The sequence below is a fragment of the Ranitomeya imitator genome, chromosome 6 (genome assembly GCF_032444005.1).
Source record: "Ranitomeya imitator isolate aRanImi1 chromosome 6, aRanImi1.pri, whole genome shotgun sequence".
Lineage (NCBI taxonomy): Eukaryota > Metazoa > Chordata > Amphibia > Anura > Dendrobatidae > Ranitomeya > Ranitomeya imitator.
Window position 1 is genome coordinate 447,507,818 of NC_091287.1, and position 22,934 is coordinate 447,530,751.

Here is a 22,934-nt window from a genome sequence, read left to right on the forward strand (position 1 = left end):
TACTGACCAAATACTGCTAGTGTTACGACAGCCTTAGTGATTGCGGTTTATTTTATGGTATAATGAGTTAAAAATGAGTGAGTTACTATGATATAGTGATATAAAACACACACAGATAAGAAACACTCTGCTCCATGTGTTATTATAGATCACAAAGCATTAATTGGAAATCTGCAAATGTGATCAACATTAAAATACAAGGTTTGGAAAACATGACTATTGTTTGATCCTGACAACCTGTTACCTCCTGACGGAACATTTACAGATTTCGTAGGGTCACTATGCAAGATACTCTCATTTCTCTGGGATCTTGTGTCATTGCTTTATTTTTTGGCCACCACCAAAATTCTCTTGTTTTACCATCTCATTCCTTTTTTATTAGACTTAGTGCCATCTAGTCACAGTATTTATCATTTGCTCCAAAACCCCAAAGTCAGGACCACCTCTCTGTCTACTTCCATACATATCCCCCAATAAATTAAGATGGACAGATCAAGCTTTGCAGATTTTATTAAAAATATAGATATTAAACATTATGTTTACACACCAATGTTGTGCCAGTTCTGAAAAGATGTTTTTTATTATGGAAATGTATACAATAAACTTTTGATGCAAAATAAATTACAGCAAATTATTTCTTTTGTTAATTTTCTTTCACTTCCCATAGGAAACCCAACAGGTCCAGTAGATTTCGCTAGTTCGGATTGTACAGCCTATTCCCAATCTGCTTTTTCCTAAGGATTTTCATATATCCAAAGAAAAATAAATTACAAATTACATCTGTTGCCCGATGCATGCTGATAAACAGATCTAGGCTCTCACCTGGGGACTAGCAGCAGAGCATTGCTTTGTCGTGCTGGCCCCACAGGCACCCAAGGGGTTAAGGAGTGGAGTGCATCCTCTATGTCTGAAGCTATAGAAAAATAAACACATGGTATCAGGGCAGCACATGGTACATCATACTGTATAGTTTGTGCTAGATGCAGGAAACTCTTTGGTAGGTGACAGTGGGTTACTTCCCAATAATGTCCATCAGTTTCCTGTTACTGTGAGCTTGCTGGGCTATCTGCTCAGCTCTGGCCATTTCCAGGACCTCCCGAAGCAGATGGAAAGTGAGATCCAAGGATATAGGAGGCTCTTCTGATCTTCTGCCTCTTTCTGTAGGTTCCTCCTGAGCGCTGTACTGGGAATTTGCTTCCTCCAGGATGCCAGCCCTCAGCCCCTGCTGCTGCCCACCCCACTGCTGGGGCTGCAAAGCCCTGACAAAGTTACTGGAGGAGGCATCTGGGAGGCGGATTGCTCCTAGTAAAGAATTTGGAGGATATTTGTGGAGGTTCCCAAGGCGGATGAAATATTCTTCTCCCATACGAAGTAAAAAGGGCTGGTATTCAGACAGGGGAGACCCTGCAGAAGAGGGTGGAGGTTTGCTGAAGGCTCTGCACTCCTGGCAGGGGAGGAGGGCGACCAGGAGGATCCCCATACACACCCAGACCTGGAACTTCATGTTACTCCGAAAACCGAATCTGCAACGGAAAAGATTTGCAGGGGAGACCTGAAATAAGAGGAGGAAGGAAGCGGTAAGAAAGTGAGAAGACAGCAGGGAGAAGGATGGAGATGCCAAGGAGTCAGCTGTCCAAGGTGCTGAAACACCCAACCATCAGCTCTGACACCATCAGCAATGGCTTCATACAGTCACAGCTGAGACTAAGGGATTCTCCTGCATGTATTCCACCACTGTCACAGTATATTGTGACATTACCAACACAATATGTCACTAACTGCACTGATGTCTAACTTCTGTACACAGCTGTAAACTATATCCCGATACTCCTTCACGACACTAAGCTTTCATCTGTAATATCACAGCAGAGAAATAACTCCAAACTAAGCAGTCTCTTTCCAAACATCTGTATTGCATCTATGTCACCACTGTCACAGCATGTCGCGACATTACCAACACAATAAGTCACTCACTGCCCTGCTGTTTAACTTTTATACACAACGATAAGTCTTCTCTCCATAACCATATCCCGATATCTCTATCAGTACACTAAGCCTTCATCTTTAATATCACAGCAGAAAAAAAAGCTCCATACTGTTTCTCCTGTCAATATCGCATCTATGCCACCATTGTCACAACATGTCGTGAGATTACCAACACTACATCATGAAGGAGATAAGTCCTCTCTCCATAACTATTCCCGATATTTCTAGACCTTCATCTGTAATATCCAGCAGGTGAATGACCAGGACACATATTACCTGCAGATTATTATCACTAAATCCTCAGATTATTGGAGTAATGAAGACTAATCCCAGAAGTGTCAGCTGGGAAGCAGGAAAATATGGAAAAATGCGAGAGGGACAATCATAATCATAAGAGAGGAGCTAAAGCGAATGTAAAGCAAAATTATACCACTGAGGAATGGAAAAACATAATTGATTTGTGATCATATAAATGAGAGGTAAAAATGTCAATCAAATATTACACCACTTATTAAAGGAGAAATATATTAGGGATAAGGTCCAGGTATCTGATTATATGTGAGGTACATAAGCAAAAGTTATATCACACTGTAATGGAAAAAAATGAATATATGAGAGGTAAAGCAAAAATTATACCACTTAATAATGGAGAAAATAAAGATATAAGAGCTGATCAACAATAATAGATAGCACTTAGTAATATCAAACTTCAGAGGTTGTGGACACATGATCCTATCAAAGTATCAGGGTGAATGTAAGTGACACCTGATAGCACCGAGCAATGCAGAAAGTGAAGCCATGATGCACATATCTGAAGAAATAAAGATTATTATGATTACTATTATTATTATTAAGGCTCTGTACAGATATCAGACCTGCCTGCAGCTGCTTTACTTGTCAGACATTAGTGAAGGAGATGTGAAGGGTCCACAGAGCTGAACTTACTCGCTGGCTGAGGGTCCTGTGTCCGGGCAGGATCACAGCATGGAGGGAGGCTCGGAGCTCGGTGCGTCCTCTCTTCCTAGGAGGACATAGCCGGGTGTTGTGCGCGGAGTCCCTCACCACAAGGAGCCTCGGCGCGGGATTTATAGCTCGGAGCCTCGGCCACGGTCACGCAGCTCTCGCCTAATAAGCTGACGCTCCTCTACTGAATAAATAATGGCAGAGTCCTGCGCTCACAACAATGCATCTCCCGTCCAATTATCGGCCCAGATATTTATCGCCTCGTGGGTGACGTCAGTGAAAGTCACAAGTCTCCCATTGACAAAAAAACTTGAATGAAATGTCTCCAGCGTGCTCAGCAACATCAAGTGACCGTCCACTGGGGGCCCACAGCCTCACCACTGGGGTCATGTATCTCCTGTGCACATTATTAATGACGGGGACAGTGTGATGAAGACGGTAAATGCAAAATGATTCTTACTTTTTCTAAGTCTGTAAGTAAAAAAATGATGTTCCCCTCTCATTTGTGAATTGTGCTAAGAGCACTGGACACACACACACACACACACACACACACACACACACACACACACACACACACACACACACACACACACACACACACACACACACACTGCGTTTGTCATCGTATTGCACAAAAAATACGCCAATAAAAGTCTATGGGGACCTGAAAAATATGGATTACACACGGACCAGCAGTGTGACTTGCGAGAAATACGCAGCACTGTTCTAGCGAAAAGCCGGCAATTCAGTGCGGTGTACAGTAAAATCACACTGACAGGTTAGAATAGAATAGCTAAGATAAATGTGTACACATAGTATAGGGGTATATATATATATATATGTATATATATATATATACATATATATATATATATGTCAGTGAGACACACACATATATATATATATACATACATATATATATATACTAGCTGAAGAGCCCGGCGTTGTCTGGGCATAGTAAATATCTGTGGTTAGTTATAGCACCTCACTTCTCTTATTTTCCCATCACGCCTCTCATTTTCCCCCTCACATCTCTCATTTTCTCCCTTACACCTCTCATTTTCCCCCTCATTCTTCTTATTTTCCCCCTCACTCCTCTCATTCCCCCCTAACAATTGTCATTTCGACCTCACATCAGTCATTTTCCGAACACTCCACTATTTTCCCTCACTCCTCTCATTTTGCACTGACACCTTTTCATTTTCACCTCACACCCCTCATTTTCACCTCACACCTCTCATTTTCCCCTCATTATATACATTTTTGTCTTCTCCCTTATATATAGTATACACCTGTATGTCATCTCCTGTATACAGTGGGGCAAAAAAGTATTTAGTCAGTCAGCAATAGTGCAAGTTCCACCACTTAAAAAGATGAGAGGCGTCTGTAATTTACATCATAGGTAGACCTCAACTATGGGAGACAAACTGAGAAAAAAAAATCCAGAAAATCACATTGTCTGTTTTTTTAACAATTTATTTGCATATTATGGTGGAAAATAAGTATTTGGTCAGAAACAAAATTTCATCTCAATACTTTGTAATATATCCTTTGTTGGCAATGACAGAGGTCAAACGTTTTCTGTAAGTCTTCACAAGGTTGCCACACACTGTTGTTGGTATGTTGGCCCATTCCTCCATGCAGATCTCCTCTAGAGCAGTGATGTTTTTGGCTTTTCGCTTGGCAACACGGACTTTCAACTCCCTCCAAAGGTTTTATATAGGGTTGAGATCTGGAGACTGGCTAGGCCACTCCAGGACCTTGAAATGCTTCTTACGAAGCCACTCCTTCGTTGCCCTGGCGGTGTGCTTTGGATCATTGTCATGTTGAAAGACCCAGCCACGTTTCATCTTCAATGCCCTTGCTGATGGAAGGAGGTTTGCACTCAAAATCTCACGATACATGGCCCCATTCATTCTTTCATGTACCCGGATCAGTCGTCCTGGCCCCTTTGCAGAGAAACAGCCCCAAAGCATGATGTTTCCACCACCTTGCTTTACAGTAGGTATGGTGTTTGATGGATGCAACTCAGTATTCTTTTTCCTCCAAACACGACAAGTTGTGTTTCTACCAAACAGTTCCAGTTTGGTTTCATCAGACCATAGGACATTCTCCCAAAACTCCTCTGGATCATCCAAATGCTCTCTAGCAAACTTCAGACGGGCCCGGACATGTACTGGCTTAAGCAGTGGGACACGTCTGGCACTGCAGGATCTGAGTCCATGGTGGCGTAGTGTGTTACTTATGGTAGGCCTTGTTACATTGGTCCCAGCTCTCTGCAGTTCATTCACTAGGTCCCCCCCGCGTGGTTCTGGGATTTTTGCTCACCGTTCTTGTGATCATTCTGACCCCACGGGGTGGGATTTTGCGTGGAGCCCCAGATCGAGGGAGATTATCAGTGGTCTTGTATGTCTTCCATTTTCTAATTATTGCTCCCACTGTTGATTTCTTCACTCCAAGCTGGTTGGCTATTGCAGATTCAGTCTTCCCAGCCTGGTGCAGGGCTACAATTTTGTTTCTGGTGTCCTTTGACAGCTCTTTGGTCTTCACCATAGTGGAGTTTGGAGTCAGACTGTTTGAGGGTGTGCACAGGTGTCTTTTTATACTGATAACAAGTTTAAACAGGTGCCATTACTACAGGTAATGAGTGGAGGAAAGAGGAGACTCTTAAAGAAGAAGTTACAGGTCTGTGGGAGCCAGAAATCTTGATTGTTTGTTTCTGACCAAATACTTATTTTCCACCATAATATGCAAATAAATTGTTAAAAAAACAGACAATGTGATTTTCTGGATTTTTTTTTCTCAGTTTGTCTCCAAAGTTGAGGTCTACCTATGATGTAAATTACAGACGCCTCTCATCTTTTTAAGTGGTGGAACTTGCACTATTGCTGACTGACTAAATACTTTTTTGCCCCACTGTATAGTATATACCTGTATGTCATCTCCTGTATATAGTATATACCTGTATGTCTTCTCCCCTGTATATAGTATATTTTTGCTGTATGTCATCTCCTCCTCTATATACCTATGTGTCATCTCCTCTTTTATATAGTATATACCTGTATGTCATCTCCTCCTGTATATAGTATATACGTGTGTCATCTCCTCCTGTATATAGTATATTGTTGTTGGGGAATTAGGAGCCAGTGGAGGGATTTGCAGAGGGGAGAAGCAGGGGAGTAGCGAGGAGAGAGATGGATTAGCCGGGCAGCAGAGTTGAGGACAGACTGGAGTGGTGCAACAGAGTTAGCAGGGAGACAACAGAGGAGGGTGTTGCAGTAATCGAGACGGGAGATGATGAGGGCATGCACAAGAGTTTTGGTAGATTGTGGGCTGAGGAAGGGACAGATTCTGGCAATATTTTTGAGTTGGAGGTGACAGGATGTGGCAAGAATTTGGACGTACGGATTGAAGGACAGGGCCGAGTCGAGAGTTACCATGAGGCAGCGGATTTCAGGTGAGGGAGAGAGCGTGATGCCGTTTACCATAATAGATAGATCAGGTAGGGGGGATATGCGAGATGGAGGAAAGATGATGAGTTTGGTTTTGTCTACATTGAGTTTTAGGAAGCGAGAGGTGAAGAAGGAGGATATGGCTGACAGACACTCTGGGATTCTGGACAGCAGAGAGGTGACATCAGGGCCAGAGAGGAAGATCTGAGTGTCGTCCGCATACAGGAGGCACTGGAAGCCATGGGACTTTATGAGTTGTCCTAGGCCAAGGGTATAGATGGAAAAAGTAGGGCCCTAGGACAGAGCCTTGAGGGACTCCAACAGAGAGAGGGTGAGATGAGGAGGTAGTGTGGGAGTGGGAAATGCTAAATGTACAGTTGGAAAGGTATGAGGCAATCCAGGACAGGGTAAGGTCTTTGATGTCAAGGGAAGAATGAATTTGTAGCAGTAGGCAGTGGTCGACTGTGTTGAAGGCAAAGGACAGGTCGAGAAGGAGGAGGATGGAGAACTGTCTGTTAGCTTTGGCTGTAAGTCATTAGTAATTTTTGTCAGGGCAGTTTCGGTGGAGTGGTGGGGGCGGAAGCCAGATTGAAGATTGTCAAGGAGAGAGTTAGATGAGAGGTGGGAGGAAAGTTGAGCATGGACTTGCTGCTCAAGGGGTTTTGAAGTAAACGGGAGCAATGATATGGGGCGATAGCTGGGCATAGTAGTTGGGTCAAGGTTGGGTCATAAACTACTATGTCTGCAACTCCCAAGTGTGCACATAAACTGCTATGTATGCAATTCCCAAGTATGCACATAAACTGTTATGTATGCAACTCCCAAGTGTGCACATAAACTGCTATGTATTCAACTCCAAAGTGTGCACATAACTATGTATGCAACACCCAAGTGTGCACATAAACTGCTATGTATGCAACTCCCAATTGTGCACATAACTGTGTATGCAACCCCCAATTGTGCACTTACACTTCTGTGTGCAACTCCCAATTGTGCACATAAACTGCTATGTATGCAACTCCAAAGTGTGCACATAACTATGTATGCAACTCCCAATTGTGCACTTAAAGTACTATGTGTGCAACTCTCAATTGTGCACATAAACTGCTATGTATGTGGAGCGCTCCACCTGGGAAGTGAGGTACTCTTACCGGGTGGGTCCTGCGGTTTCACAGGGGGATGTCACGGTGGCTGCGACTCGGTCCGTGGCCATGGGCACCCATGTAAAAGGGAAAGGTCTTTCAAGGGAATAAAGTTTATGTTCGTGACACAACCTGTGGTATTCGGTCAATGGGGACCGACGCTGCTTAAAGGGGTCCGCTGGGGTGATGTTATGGCAGCTAGATGGTGAAGTATATCCCCAGGGCTCCCTGTGTGTAGATGGTAGATGGTGGATGGAGCAGTAAAGAATGAGGACACAGGGTTGCAGTCTCTTTACCTTGTTTACTGTCGACTTCAGGCAGCCACAGTCCAGGGCACCAGATCACAGGGCAGGCAGGGTCCGGCCGGCTTGAAGGCAAGTTAGGAGTCCCCTTATCCAGGTGGAAATCAAAGCCTTCCTCTAGTGCCGTGTTGGTGTAGTCCCTTACTGCCTATGGCTTCACATAAGGTCCTCTCAGATGTTATCTCGCTCTCTCTGTCCCCCATATAGGATGGGACATAACCGGTATGACTGGTGGCTTGAGGCGGTGTATAGGGACTCTAGCATGCCCCAACCTCTAAGGGGTGCCACCGTGCTCCTGGGTATTAGGTCGGACAAGGAGCTTGGAGTTCAGCTGTCCTGCCCGTCTCTGATGTAAGTCGTGGAGGTCCTTACAACCTTGGTGTTCTGGCTACCGGTCTCTGCGCCTCAGAAGGAGGCAGCCTGCTTGGGGCTGGTCTCCCCCTGATATCCTCTCCTGTGCTTTGCTCTCCTGCAAGTTCACTGCAATCAATTTTCCCTGGTGGCCTGGAGTGTGAATGTGTTGCATGTTTGCGGCATCGGGTTACAGTTATCCCTTCTTGCCTTCAAGCGTAACATCCCTCTCCACATTCCGGATGGGAGTCTGAGTGCCCACGGATTTTTGTTCGATGACAGTTTGTGTACATCTTGAGCACATGACGACAGGTGCTCTGTGGGAAGTAGATGCTGATGTCACCTTGCCAGATGAGGGCGTTGGTAGACAACGTGGACTCACTGGTAGCAATGGCTCAAGGTCATAAGCTGGAGATTCCAAAATCTTTGGTACACATCTGTGCACATGTAGGGAGTACCACCCTTTATCTCCCCAGTGCCTGGTATAGGTGACGCGATCACAAGGATAGGGGTCCCTGTCATGGTGTCCCTCCTTCAGGTGGGCCTCCACATCATGCCTAGTGACAAATACCTCTGGAAAGAGATCAGGTTCTTTAATAAAGCCCCAGCCGAAGTTGAGGCGGAAGGCCACCACAGTCCCAAATCTCCGCGGGCCCCTGTCCTCATGACCCACTTTCCTGGCCCGGGCTTTGGCCTGTAAGTCTCTCTCTCGCTGCCTGGTGTCGGAGCTCCTGCTCCCTGTTCTCCTGTTCTTGTTGGAGCGCGTGCTGCTGACGGTACTCCTCCCGCCTGACTGTCTCCAGCTACTCCCCTTCAGCTTGGGCTTCCCTGGGGAATCCGATGAATTCAGTACTGGTGAGCTTCCACCGGAAGGTTATCCATTCTCACTGTAGGTCTACTGTCTTCCATGTCGGTTGCAGCGGGGCATCGGGGGTCTGCAAGGTCTCCCAGGGCCGTTCCCACTCAAGGACGCTACAAATCTGGCCGGGTGGTGGAGGTAAAGGAGCATCTATGGGCACTAGTAGGGTTTCCTAGGCTACCGGGGCAGGGATGGTGCTCCTACCTGCCACCAAGGCATCTCCAGTGCCTGTCCCTTCCAATGCAGGCTTGGGCTCCTGGGATTGGCTGCGCTGCTGCTCATTGACGTTTGTGGCTGCATGTGTTATGAATTCTGTTATCGAACTCCCTCCTGTGGTCATGAATGGTACTTCGGCGAGTTCTGTCCATGGACTCCCTCTGGTGGCTGTGAGTGGAGCTGCTGCTTCTGAGGTTCCTTCCACAGGTGACATAGTTTATTCTTTGTCTGGCTGCTCTATTTAACTCCACTCAGATCGTTACTCCATGCCAGCTGTCAATGTTCTTGTACTGGTTCAGTTCGCTCTTGGATCTTTCTGGTGACCTGTCTACTCCAGCAGAAGCTAAGTCCCTGCTAGTTAATTATTTGTTCATTGTTTCCTTGTCCAGCTTGCTATCATGATTTTGCCTTGCTAGCTGGAAGCTCTGGGATGCAGAGTGGCACCTCCGCACCGTGAGTCGGTGCGGAGGTCTTTTTGCACACTCTGCGTGGTCTTTTGTAGTTTTTTGTGCTGACCGCAAAGATACCTTTCCTATCCTCAGTCTGTTTAGTAAGTCTGGCCTCCCTTTGCTGAAACCTGTTTCATTTCTGTGTTTGTGACTTTCATATATTGACTCACAGTCAATATATGTGGGGGGCTGCCTTTTCCTTTGGGGAATTTCTCTGAGGCAAGGTAGGCTTTATTTTCTATCTTTAGGGCTAGTTAGCTCTTAGGCTGTGAAGAGGCGTCTAGGCAGAGTTAGGTACGCTCCACGGCTATTTCTAGTTGTGTGATAGGATTAGGGGTTGCGGTCAGCAGAGCTCCCACTTCCCAGAGCTTGCCCTGTGTGAGTTTAACCATCAGGTCGTTCCGGGTGCTCCTAACCACCAGGTCCATAACAGTACAGCTGGCCCAAAGTATTAATGCATCTCAATAGAGGGATAAGAGAAGTTCTGAGACCATTTTTTTTTCTCTGCAGTGTGTTTTGTCTTTCTTTTCCCCTTAACCTCTGGGTGGTTCAGGACACAGGTGTAGATATGGACATTTAAGGTCTGTCCTCGTGTGGATCATCTCACTGCAAGGGTACAAAACATTCAAGATTTTGTGGTTCAGAATCCGATGTTAGAGCCTAGAATTCCAATTCCTGATTTGTTTTCTGGGGATAGATCTAAGTTCCTGAATTTCAAAAATAATTGTAAACTGTTTCTAGCTTTGAAACCCCGCTCCTCTGGTGACCCCGTTCAACAAGTAAAAATCATTATTTCTTTGTTGCGTGGTGACTAGTGTTGAGCATTCCGATACCGCAAGTATCGGGTATCGGCCGATATTTGCGGTATCGGAATTCCGATACTGAATTCCGATACTTCCCGCGTATCGGATACCGGAATCGGAAGTTCCCAGAATTCAAATTGAACGCAGCAGCCAATGAGGAATGAATGAAAGTGTGGGCACATCCTGTTTAGCATGGTGGGCATGTAAGTACTGGCAAGGCTGGGATTGGCTGCTGAAATGATGTCACTCTGCACTATAAAAAAGCGCTGCCGCCATTTTGCGCTCACTCTGCTGTGATTTCAGTTAGGGACAGGACGCTGTGTTCTAACTGAGGGCCAGTTGAGCTTGCTAATTGCTTTATTTTCCTTTCCAAAGGCTAATTTAGCAAAACGCTGTGTGTTCTTCACTGTTCACCTTGCTCTTGCCTTGCAGCGCTGTTTTAACAGCGTTCTGCAAGGTCTCTGTGTGTGTGTGTGTGTGCAGCTCACTCTGTAGTCTGTGTGCAGCCATATACCCGGTTGTATTCAGCTCAGGGGGGGTTCACACTGCCTCACACAGTTGTTCTTTTTTGCTCTTAGTGCAGCCTGCTGCACATTTTTTCTCAAATTTCCTATTAGTGTTTTTCCACCAGTCTCCAGCTCTATTGTGGAAAAACACTACATAGGATAACCTAGAGGGGGGTTTTTGGGCCTTGCAGCGCCGTTTACGGCTGTCTGCACGGTCTCCGTGTGAGCCCAGCTCGCCCTGTAGTCTGTGTGCAGCCATAGCCGGTTGGATTCAGCTCAGGGTTCGTTACTGGCTCATACCTTGAGAAAAATTTTCCTTTTTTTCAAATAGTGCAGCCTGTTTAAAATTTGAAAAAAAAAAATTCCTATTAGTGTCTTTCCACTCGTATCCAGCTAAATAGTGGAAAAACACTATATAGGATAACCTAGAGGAGGGTTTTTTGGCCTTGCAGCGCCGTTTACGGCTGTCTGCACGGTCTCCGTGTGAGCCCAGCTCGCCCTGTAGTCTGTGTGCAGCCATAGCCGGTTGGATTCAGCTCAGGGTTCGTTACTGGCTCATACCTTGAGAAAAATTTTCCTTTTTTGAAATAGTGCAGCCTGTTTAAAATTTGAAAAAAAAAAAATTCCTATTAGTGTCTTTCCACCAGTCTCCAGCTCAATTGTGGAAAAACACTACATAGGATAACCTAGAGGTTTTTTTTGGGGCCTTGCAGCGCCGTTTACGGCTGTCTGCACGGTCTCTGTGTGAGCGCAGCTCGCCCTGTAGTCTGTGTGCAGCCATAGCCGGTTGGATTCAGCTCAGGGTGCGTTACTGCCTCATACCTTGAAAAACAATTTCCTTTTTTTCAAATAGTGCAGCCAGTTTAAAATTTGAAAAAAAAAAATTCCTATTAGTGTCTTTCCACTTGTATCCAGCTAAATAGTGGAAAAACACTATATAGGATAACCTAGAGGAGGGTTTTTTGGCCTTGCAGCGCCGTTTACGGCTGTCTGCACGGTCTCCGTGTGATTTAAACTAGCTCTGTAGCCCGATCTGCACCAAAAAAACAGTTAAGTTCACCAAACACAACTTAACACTTGTGTAGGCCACATTTGAAAAATAATAAAGTTTAGTCCACAATTTACAACATTAGTGTTTCTTACACCTGTTAGGAGGAGCATTACAGGAATAAGCACACTAAGGCCTTAGTACTTTTCTGCTTATCTTTATCTGTCAACCAAGATGAAGAGGGCAGGGAGTAAGGCACGTGGGCGTGGGCGCGGAGCAGGGAGAGGAGCAGGGAGAGGACGTGGTGATTCTGTGCCTGCTGCGGGCGCCGGTGACTCGTCGTCACTCAGTTTCAGCAGGGAACAGTCCTTCATGCGCAGCTTTGTCGGAGAGCGCCGTGCACCGCTGCTGCGTGAAGACCAAATTGAAGCCGTTGTCGGGTGGATGGCAGCTAATGCCTCGGCATCGACTTCAGTTAGTGCCACATCCTCTCAGGCACAGAGCACTGGAGAGCAGCCATCTGTCTCTTCACCACCTGCCAAATTGGCCAGGCAGTCAGAGAGCCCAGGACAGGAGCCGTCTCTACTTCTGTTCTCTGAATCTCTTGGCTTGGAAACAGGGGGCCAGCCAAGCAGCATTGGAGAAATGGAAGAAGAGGCAGTGTGCAGTGATGCCCAACACCTTTTTCTCTCTGACTCTGAAGAGGCAGGTGGGCCAGTGCCTCCGGTGACCACAGCGCAGTACGCATCTGATGATGAAACTCAGGTGCCGCTTTCTCGTGCGTACTGTGCTGCTGAGACTACCCAGGAGGAGCAGTTGGTGGCAGAGGGTAGTGGAGATGATGAGGTCCTTGACCCATCGTGGCGTGAGGAACAGGAAGGTGGTGGGAGCAGCTCAGAGGAAGAGCTTCCTCTTACGGGCCAAAGAGGGAGAGGGAGGGGGAAGACTGCGGAGCCTGTAGCCTCCACTTTGGCACCCGTTAGGAGCCTGTCTCTTTCCAAAGCCAAAAAGGGCGCTCCCAAGACTTGCAGTGCCTGGTCCTTTTTTGACACAGTTGCAGATGACATTTGTTTTGTCAAATGCAAGCTGTGTCATCATAAAGTAAAAAGAGGGAAAAATGTCAGCAACCTCAATACCACAAATATGTGGAAACATGTGCGGACCAGGCACGCGGTGGAGTTACAGAAACACACTGAAGATGTAGGCCAACCAACAGCGGCAGCTACCACCTCTTCAGCTCGTGTTGCCTCTTCCTCCAGCTCACGCACAGCTGGTTTGGCTTCCTCCCAGAGACCTTGTGTAATTCCACCCACAGCACCACCTTCCCAGTCATCCTCACACTCCCAGTCTACTCTACAGCCATCGGTAGTACAGGCATGGGAGAAAAGGCGGGCATTCTCGGCCAACCACCCCCGAGCACAGGCTCTGAATGCAGGCATTGCCAAACTGTTGTCCCTGGAAATGCTCTCGTTCAGGCTGGTGGAGACTGACAGCTTCCGTGACTTGATGGCATTGGCAGTCCCACAGTACAAGGTGCCCAGCCGCTTTTACTTCAGCAGGCAGGCTGTCCCTGCCCTGCACAGGCATGTTGAGGCAAACATAAAACATGCGCTACTGAACGCCGTCAGTAGCAAGGTCCACCTCACCACCGATGCGTGGACCAGTCAGCATGGACAGGGGCGATATGTTTCCCTCACTGCCCATTGGGTTAATGTTGTTGAGCCAGGTACAGATCGTGCGAGTGGCGCAGGACGTGTCCTGCCCACTCCAAGGATTGCAGGAATCCAGTCTGTACGCATCGACTCCTCCTCTTACACCAGTTCCTCTGATTCCTCTCTGCAGGATCCGTCACAGTCCACCCCCACATGGACCCGTGAACGTTTACCTATGACCGACATGAGCACAGCCGTGGCCAAACGTCAGCAGGCCATCTTGAAACTAGTTTCATTGGGGCATCGAAGCCACACAGCGCAGGAGCTCTGGAATGCCATAAAGCAGGAGAGCGATGTGTGGTTACTGCCAGCGAATCTCCAGCCAGGCATGGTAGTGTGTGACAATGGCCGAAATCTGGTGGCAGCTTTGGCCCTTGGCAACCTCACTCACATTCCATGTCTGGCACATGTGCTCAATTTGGTTGTGCAGAGTTTTCTGAGGGACTATCCGGATCTTGATGCCCTGCTGCACAAGGTCCGCCTAGAGTGTGCTCACTTGCGGCGTTCCAGCTTGGCCAGATCCCGCATTGCTGCTCTGCAGCGCCGATTCCGCCTTCCGGAACACCGCATCATATGTGACCTACCTACCCGGTGGAATTCCACGTTACATATGTTGGAGCGGTTGTGTGAGCAGCAGCAAGCAGTTATGGAGTACCAGCTGCATCAGGCGCAAAGAAGTCGCAGTCAGCGCCGATCAGACTTCACAACCACAGAGTGGGCCACTATGAAGGACGTCTGCCAGGTTTTGCGTCCTTTTGATTATTCCACGCGGATGGCAAGTGCAGATGATGCACTAGTCAGCATGACTGTCCCCCTTATCTGCCTGCTTCAGCAAACTTTGCAAGGGTTAAGGGATGATGTGGTGGAAGAGGTGGAGGATGAGGAGTCACCTTTTCCATCAGCTTCTGGAGAGTCAGCGCCACGTGGTTCCTCACAAAGGGGTACGCAGGGGCCAATTTGTGAGGAGGATGAGGAGGAGTCAATGGAGGAGGAAGAGCTCCGTCCAGAGGAGGGAGCGACACAATTGTCCAGTGGTCAGTGTGTACAGCGAGGGTGGGGTAATGACGAGCGGGCAGAGATCATGTCTCAAGCAGGGGACAGCGTTTCTGGGCCAGTTGGCACTCTGCAGCACATGGTGGATTTCATGCTGCAGTGCCTGAGAAACGACCGCCGCATCGACCACATTCTCAACATGCCTGATTATTGGGTGTTCACCCTCCTCGATCCTCGCTACCGGGACAACGTCCAAAACCTCATCCCTGCGTTGACCCGGGAGCGTAAATTGCGGGAGTACCACGACACACTGGTGAATTCCATCATCTTCTCCTGTCCAACTGAGAGGAGTGCTGCTAGTGCTTTACAAAGCAGCTCAGTGCGTCGAGGCAGTGGGGGAGGCTCTGCCCAAAGAGGGAGCAGAAGCAGTGCCTCTGCCCAAGGCAAGCCCAGTATGGCACAACTCTGGCACACTTTTGTGTGCCCGCCCCAAATGTCTACACCATCACCGGCGGCTCCAGTCAGCAGGAGGCAACGGTTCCGTCAGATGGTGACAGACTACATGGCTTGCCCTCTTACTGTACTCCCAGACGGCTCTTCCCCGTTCAAGTTTTGGGTCTCTAAGCTGGATACATGGCCAGAGCTAAGCCAGTATGCATTGGAGGTGCTGGCTTGCCCTGCGGCTAGTGTCTTATCGGAACGTGTCTTTAGTGCCGCAGGTGGTGTACTAACAGACCGTCGCATGCGACTATCCTCCGATAACGTTGACCGGCTTACTTTCCTGAAAATGAACCAGGCCTGGATCTCGCAGGAATTTGCCACTCCTCTGCCTGATTAAGTAATTGGGTGTCATCCAGGTCTCCTGCTGTGTTCATCTTTCTACCACCTGAACTGCTATTCCTGGGCTCCAACACCGCCAGTTGCGGCTCAGAAGTGCAGGCTGCACAGTAAAAACATACGACCCAGTGTTATTGGGTTTCAGTAACGTCAGCTGATCCCCAGCTGTGTAGCCGGCAATGTGTCCTGCGACCGCCACGCTGGCACAACAACCTAAATGTAAGGGAACCTGTCCCCCCCCCCCGTCGTTTGTTACTGAAAGAGCCATCTTGTGCAGCAGTAATGCTGCACAAGGAAAAGGTAGCTCTTTTTTTTTAGCTCTTTGCACACGCAGAACTTAACACTTATAAAATGTGTTCACTGATACCGTTATACCGTCCCGGAGCTGGGACTTTCCTTCGTAATGTGACGCAGCACAGCCGTCATTCCTACCCCCTTGGTGCCATGCGCTGCCTCCTCAGCGTTGTTTTAAGCTGTCACGGAGCCTGCGCTGTTCTGTTATCCCTTGGGCATGCCCTATTTGCGCTGCCTGTCTTCTGACATAATTTGGTGTCAGGCTGGCTGCGCCTGTGTGGCCGCGGTGCCCGAGATCCCGCCTCGCAGTGTCTTCTGATTGAGTCACACTGCGGGCCTGGGATCCATGGGCATGCGCAGTGCATATCTTCCCCTCGGGCTCTCGCTCATTTCCCTCCGCCTTCTTTAGACTGTGCGCCGTCAGCTGATCCCTAGCATGCCACGGCCGTGACACCGCACAGTCTGAAGAAGAGGGAAGGAGGGGAGTGAGAGTCGAGGTTATGCACTAAGCATGCCCATGGTTCCAAGGCCCGCAGTGGGATTACGTTAGATGAGACTGCGAGGTGGGATCTGGAGCAGCGTGGACGCACAGGCACTGACAGCCTGACACCAAATTATGTCAGAAGACAGGCAGCGCTAATTGGGCATGGCCAAGGGATAACAGAACAGCGCAGGCTCCGTGACAGCTTAAAACAACGCTGAGGAGGCAGCGCACGGCATCAAGGGGATAGGAATGACAGCTGTGCTGTGTCCCATTACGAAGGAAATTCGCACCTCCGGAACGGTTTAACGGTATAAAGGGACACATTTTTAGTGTTTACTTCGATGTTTGCAAGGAGCATAATTAAAAGAGCAACCTTTTCCTTTTGCATCCTTAGTGCTGCACAACATGGCTCTTTCAGCTACAAACGTCTTGGGGGGGGGTTAAAGGTTTCCTTTCAACTTGCTCCAATCAGGCTTCGGCCTACACTCTGTTCCTCTGCTCCTCCTGCTGTCCCTGGGCTCTAACACCGCCAGTTGGTGCCTGGAAGTGCTGTGTGCACAGTCAACAGTCGCTCCTCTGTTATTGGGGTTCAGTAACGTCAGCTGATCCCCAGCTGTGTGTGCGGCAATACCTCCAATCTGCTCCTCCTGCTGTCCCTGGGCTCTAACACCGCCAGTTGGTGCCTGGAAGTGCTGTGTGCACAGTCAACAGTCGCTCCTCTGTTATTGGGGTTCAGTAACGTCAGCTGATCCCCAGCTGTGTGTGCGGCAATACCTCCAATCTGCTCCTCCTGCTGTCCCTGGGCTCTAACACCGCCAGTTGGTGCCTGGAAGTGCTGTGTGCACAGTCAACAGTCGCTCCTCTGTTATTGGGGTTCAGTAACGTCAGCTGATCCCCAGCTGTGTATCCGGCAACGTGTCATGCGACCGCCACGCTGGCACAACTAAAATGTAAGGGGACCTGTCCCCCCCCCCCCCTAGGCGTTTGTTACTGAAAGAGCCACCATGTGCAGCACTAATACTGCACAAGGGAAAGGTCGCTCTTGAAATTATGCTCCTTGCAAACGCTGAACTACACACTCATGTAATGTGTCCCCTCACACCGTCCAACCGTCCCGGAGGTGGGACTTTCCTTTGTAATGTGACGCAGCACAGCCGTCATTGCTACCCCCTTGGCACCGTGCGCTGCCTCCTTAGCGTTGTTTGATTCCGTCATGGACCCTGCGCTGTTATGTTATCCCTTGGCCATGCACAGTTTGCGCTGCCCGTCCTCTGACATCATTTGTTGTCGTCCTGGCTGCGCCTGTGCGTCCACGCTGCCCGAAATCACACCTCGCAGTGTCGTCTAATGTGATCCCACAGTGGGCCTGGTATCCATGGCCATGCGCAGTGCATATACTAGCCTCTCACTCCCCTTCTTCACGCTTCTTCAGACTAGGCGGCGTCAGCTGATCCCTAATAGCATGCCACGGCCGTGACGCCGCACAGTCTGAAGAAGCAGGAAGGAGGTGAGTGAGAGGCGATGATATGCACTGCGCATGCCCATGGATCCCTGGCCCGCAGTGGGACTACATTAGATGACACTGCAAGGTTGGATCTCGGGCAGCTTGGACGCACAGGCACTGCCAGCCTGACACCTACATGATGTCAGAAGACGGGCACCGCTAACTGTGCATGGCCAAGGGATAACATTACAGCGCGGGCTCCGTGACAGAACCAAACAACGTTGAGGAGGTGGCGCCCGGCACCAAGGGGGTTGGAATGACGGCTGTGCTGTGTCACATTACAAAGGAAAGTCCCACTTCCGGGATGGTTTGACGGTGTGAGGGGACACATTATATGAGTGTGTACTTCAGCGTTTGCAAGGAGCATAATTTTCGGAACAACCATTTTCCATGTGCAGTATTACTGCTGTACAAGATGGCTCTTTCAGCAACAAATGCCTGGGGGGGGGGGTTAAAGGTTCCCTTTCAACTTGCTCCACTGCAGGCTTCGGCCTACACTCTGCTCCTCTTTGATTCCCTGGGTTTCAACACTGTCAGTTGCCACCTGGAAGTGTTGTCTACACAGAAAAAACACTAGGTGATGTGTCAGTGGGGTTCAGCACCGCCAGCTGTTCCCCTGCTGTGTAGTCGGCAACGTGTCCAGCACAAGCCACGCTGGCACAACAGAACAAAAGCTGCCACCAGTGCAGGCTTCGGCCTACACTCTGCTCCTCTCCTCCTCCTGCTGACCCTGGGCTCAAACACCGCTAGTTTTTGCCCGGAAGTGCTAGCTGCACAGAGAAAAACACCAGCCAATGTGTTAGTGGGGTTCAGCAACGCCAGCTGTTACCCTGCTGTGTAGCCGGCAACGTGACCTGCAAACGCCATGCAGGCACAGGAACTGAAATTAAAAGGGAACCTGGCCCCACCCCCCCAGGTGTTTCTATGTATAACAGCCACCTAGTACAGCAGTACTGCTGCATTTGTACAAGGTGGCTGACTTTTTCTCCTTGCCCACGTGGAACTCAACACGTACAAAATGTGTCTCATTGAGACCATTCCACTGTCCCTGAGGTGTGACTTTCCTTTGTAATGATACGCAGCACCCCCCTTGGTAGCGTTTCCCGTCTTTTGTCATCATGGTTAGCTGGCTGCGCCTGTGCATCCGCCCTGCTAGAAACAACGCCCCTCGTTGTCATATTTATTTTGTCAGCGAGGGTGTGGTTTATGGGCACGAGCAGTGCATATGTTCGCCTGTCTTAACTCATCTCCTTCCGCCTTCTTCAGACTGTGCGGCCTCCTGGCCGTGGTAGGCGATAAGGGATCAGCTGAGGCAGCCCAGTCTGGAGCAGGTGTAAGGACATGTGTAAGCGGCAAACCTATTTACTGCACAAGGCCACGAATCCCAGCCACGCAGTGTGATTTTTTGAAAACACACTGTGGGTCTGGGATTCATGTCCATCGCTAACCGCAACGGCCGACATGAAATGAGGTCAGAAGACAGGAAGCGCTCACAGCGCATGGCCAAGGGATCACAATAGCGCAGACTCCTGTACAGCAAATAACAACGCTCAGGAATCTGCGCCCAGTACCTAGGTGCAAATTTTGACACCTGTGCTGCGTCTCGTTAAAAAGACAAGTCACGCCTCCACAACTGTTTGACAGTATAATGGGCTAAATAGTGTACGTGTTTTAGTCAGCGTGTGCAAGGAGCAAAACAAATAGAGCAACCTTTTACTTGTGCAGCATTAATGCTGCACAAGGTGTGGCTCTTGTACCTTGCAACACCTGAGGGGGGTTAAAGGTAACCTTTGAAATTGGTTCAACTAGGCTTCGGCCTACACTCTGCTCCTCTACTCCTCCTGCTGACCCTGGGCTCAAACACCGCTAGTTTTTGCCCGGAACTGCTAGCTGCACAGAGAAAAACACCAGCCAATGTGTTAGTGGGGTTCAGCACCGCCAGCTGTTCCCCTGCTGTGTAGTCGGCAACGTGTCCAGCACAAGCCACGCTGGCACAACAGAACAAAAGCTGCCACCAGTGCAGGCTTCGGCCTACACTTTGCTCCTCTCCTCCTCCTGCTGACCCTGGGCTCAAACAACGCCAGTTTCTGCCCGGACATGCTAGCTGCACAGAGAAAAACACCAGCCAATGTGTTAGTGGGGTTCAGCACCGCCAGCTGTTCCCCTGCTGTGTAGCTGGCAACGTTTCCTGCAAACGCCACGCAGGAACATGAACTGAAATTGAAGGGAGCCTGCCCCCCACCCCCCAGGTGTTTCTATGTATAACAGCCACCTTGTACAGCAGTACTGCTGCATTTGTACAAGGTGGCTGACTTTTTCTCCTTGCACACGTGGAACTCAACAAGTACAAAATGTGTCTCATTACAGACCATTACAATGTCCCTGAGGTGTGACTTTCCTTTTTAATGACACGCAGCACCCCCATTGTTAGCGCTGCCCGTCTCCTGACATCATTGGTTGGCTGGCTGTGCCTGTGCGTCCCCCCTGCCCGACACAACGCCCCCCGTTGTCTCATATATTTTGACTGCGAGGGTGTGATTGATGGGCACGAGCAGTGCATATGTTCCCCTGTTTTCACTCCCCTCCTTCCGCCTTCTTCTGACTGTGCGGCCTCATGGCCGCGGCATGCGATAAGGGATCAGCTGAGGCCGCCCAGTCTGAAGCAGGTGTAAGGACATGTGTGAGCGGCGAACATATTTACTGCACAAGGCCACGAATCCCAGCACCGCAGTGTGACTTTAGGAAAAGCCACTGTGGGTCTGGGATTTTTGGCCATCGTTAACCGCACCGGCCAACATGAAATGAGGTCATGAGACGGCCTGCACTAACAGGGTATTGCCAAGGGATAACACAAGAGCGCAGTTTCCTGTACTGCAAATAACAACGGTAAGGAATCTGCGCACAGCACCTAGGTGTAAATTTGTACACCTGTGCTGCGTCTCCTTAAAAAGACTAGTAGTCACGCCTCCACTACTGTTTGACAGTATAATGGGCTAAATAGTGTACGTGTTTAATTCAGCGTGTGCAAGGAGCAAAATTAAATAGAGCAACCTTTGACTTGTGCATCATTAATGCTGTTCAAGGTGTGGCTCTTGTACCTTGCAACACCTGAGGGGGGGGTTAAAGGTAACCTTTGAAATTGGTTCAACTAGGCTTCGGCCTACACTCTGCTCCTCTACTCCTCCTGCTGACCCTGGGCTCAAACACCGCTAGTTTTTGCCCGGAAATGCTAGCTGCACAGAGAAAAACACCAGCCAATGTGTTAGTGGGGTTCAGCAACGCCAGCTGTTCCCCTGCTGTGTAGTCGGCAACGTGTCCAGCACAAGCCACGCTGGCACAACAGAACAAAAGCTGCCACCAGTGCAGGCTTCGGCCTACACTTTGCTCCTCTCCTCCTCCTGCTGACCCTGGGCTCAAACAACGCCAGTTTCTGCCCGGACATGCTAGCTGCACAGAGAAAAACACCAGCCAATGTGTTAGTGGGGTTCAGCACCGCCAGCTGTTCCTCTGCTGTGTAGTCGGCATCGTGTCCAGCACAAGCCACGCTGGCACAACTGACCAAAAGCTGCCACCAGTGCAGGCTTCGGCCTACACTTTGCTCCTCTCCTCCTCCTGCTGACCCTGGGCTCAAACAACGCCAGTTTCTGCCCGGACATGCTAGCTGCACAGAGATAAAAAAACAGCCAATGTGTTAGTGGGGTTCAGCACCGCCAGCTGTTCCCCTGCTGTGTAGCTGGCAACGTGTCCTGCAAACGCCACGTAGGCACATGAACTGAAATTGAAGGGAGCCTGCCCCCCACCCCCCCAGGTGTTTCTATGTATAACAGCCACCTTGTACAGCAGTACTGCTGCATTTGTACAAGGTGGCTGACTTTTTCTCCTTGCACACGTGGAACTCAACAAGTACAAAATGTGTCTCATTACAGACCATTACAATGTCCCTGAGGTGTGACTTTCCTTTTTAATGACACGCAGCACCCCCATTGTTAGCGCTGCCCGTCTCCTGACATCATTGGTTGGCTGGCTGTGCCTGTGCGTCCCCCCTGCCCGACACAACGCCCCCCGTTGTCTCATATATTTTGACTGCGAGGGTGTGATTGATGGGCACGAGCAGTGCATATGTTCCCCTGTTTTAACTCCCCTCCTTCCGCCTTCTTCTGACTGTGCGGCCTCATGGCCGCGGCATGCGATAAGGGATCAGCTGAGGCCGCCCAGTCTGAAGCAGGTGTAAGGACATGTGTGAGCGGCGAACATATTTACTGCACAAGGCCACGAATCCCAGCACCGCAGTGTGACTTTAGGAAAAGCCACTGTGGGTCTGGGATTTATGGCCATCGTTAACCGCACCGGCCAACATGAAATGAGGTCATGAGACGGCCTGCACTAACAGGGTATTGCCAAGGGATAACACAAGAGCGCAGTTTCCTGTACTGCAAATAACAACGGTAAGGAATCTGCGCACAGCACCTAGGTGTAAATTTGTACACCTGTGCTGCGTCACCTTAAAAAGACTAGTAGTCACGCCTCCACTACTGTTTGACAGTATAATGGGCTAAATAGTGTACGTGTTTAATTCAGCGTGTGCAAGGAGCAAAATTAAATAGAGCAACCTTTGACTTGTGCATCATTAATGCTGTTCAAGGTGTGGCTCTTGTACCTTGCAACATCTGAGGGGGGGGTTAAAGGTAACCTTTGAAATTGGTTCAACTAGGCTTCGGCCTACACTCTGCTCCTCTACTCCTCCTGCTGACCCTGGGCTCAAACACCGCTAGTTTTTGCCCGGAAATGCTAGCTGCACAGAGAAAAACACCAGCCAATGTGTTAGTGGGGTTCAGCACCGCCAGCTGTTCCCCCGCTGTGTAGCCGGCATCGTGTCCAGCACAAGCCACGCTGGCACAACCGACCAAAAGCTGCCACCAGTGCAGGCTTCGGCCTACACTTTGCTCCTCTCCTCCTCCTCCTGCTGACCCTGGGCTCAAACACCGCTAGTTTTTGCCCGGAACTGCTAGCTGCACAGAGAAAAACACCAGCCAATGTGTTAGTGGGGTTCAGCACCGCCAGCTGTTCCCCCGCTGTGTAGCCGGCATCGT

At 49.3% G+C, this 22,934-nt stretch overlaps 1 protein-coding gene across 1 annotated transcript; it reads right to left on the reverse strand.

The window, feature by feature from the left end:
• Positions 1-758: 758 nt before the first annotated feature.
• On the reverse strand, positions 759-3,029 carry CRH (corticotropin releasing hormone). The gene is made up of 2 exons (XM_069731423.1): positions 2,932-3,029; positions 759-1,552 (listed from the first exon to the last, which is right to left on the reverse strand). Exon 2 carries the CDS (start codon positions 1,502-1,504, stop codon positions 1,013-1,015), a length of 492 nt encoding a protein of 163 aa, XP_069587524.1. The 5' UTR covers positions 1,505-1,552; positions 2,932-3,029; the 3' UTR covers positions 759-1,012.
• Between the last annotated feature and the right edge of the window lie 19,905 nt (positions 3,030-22,934).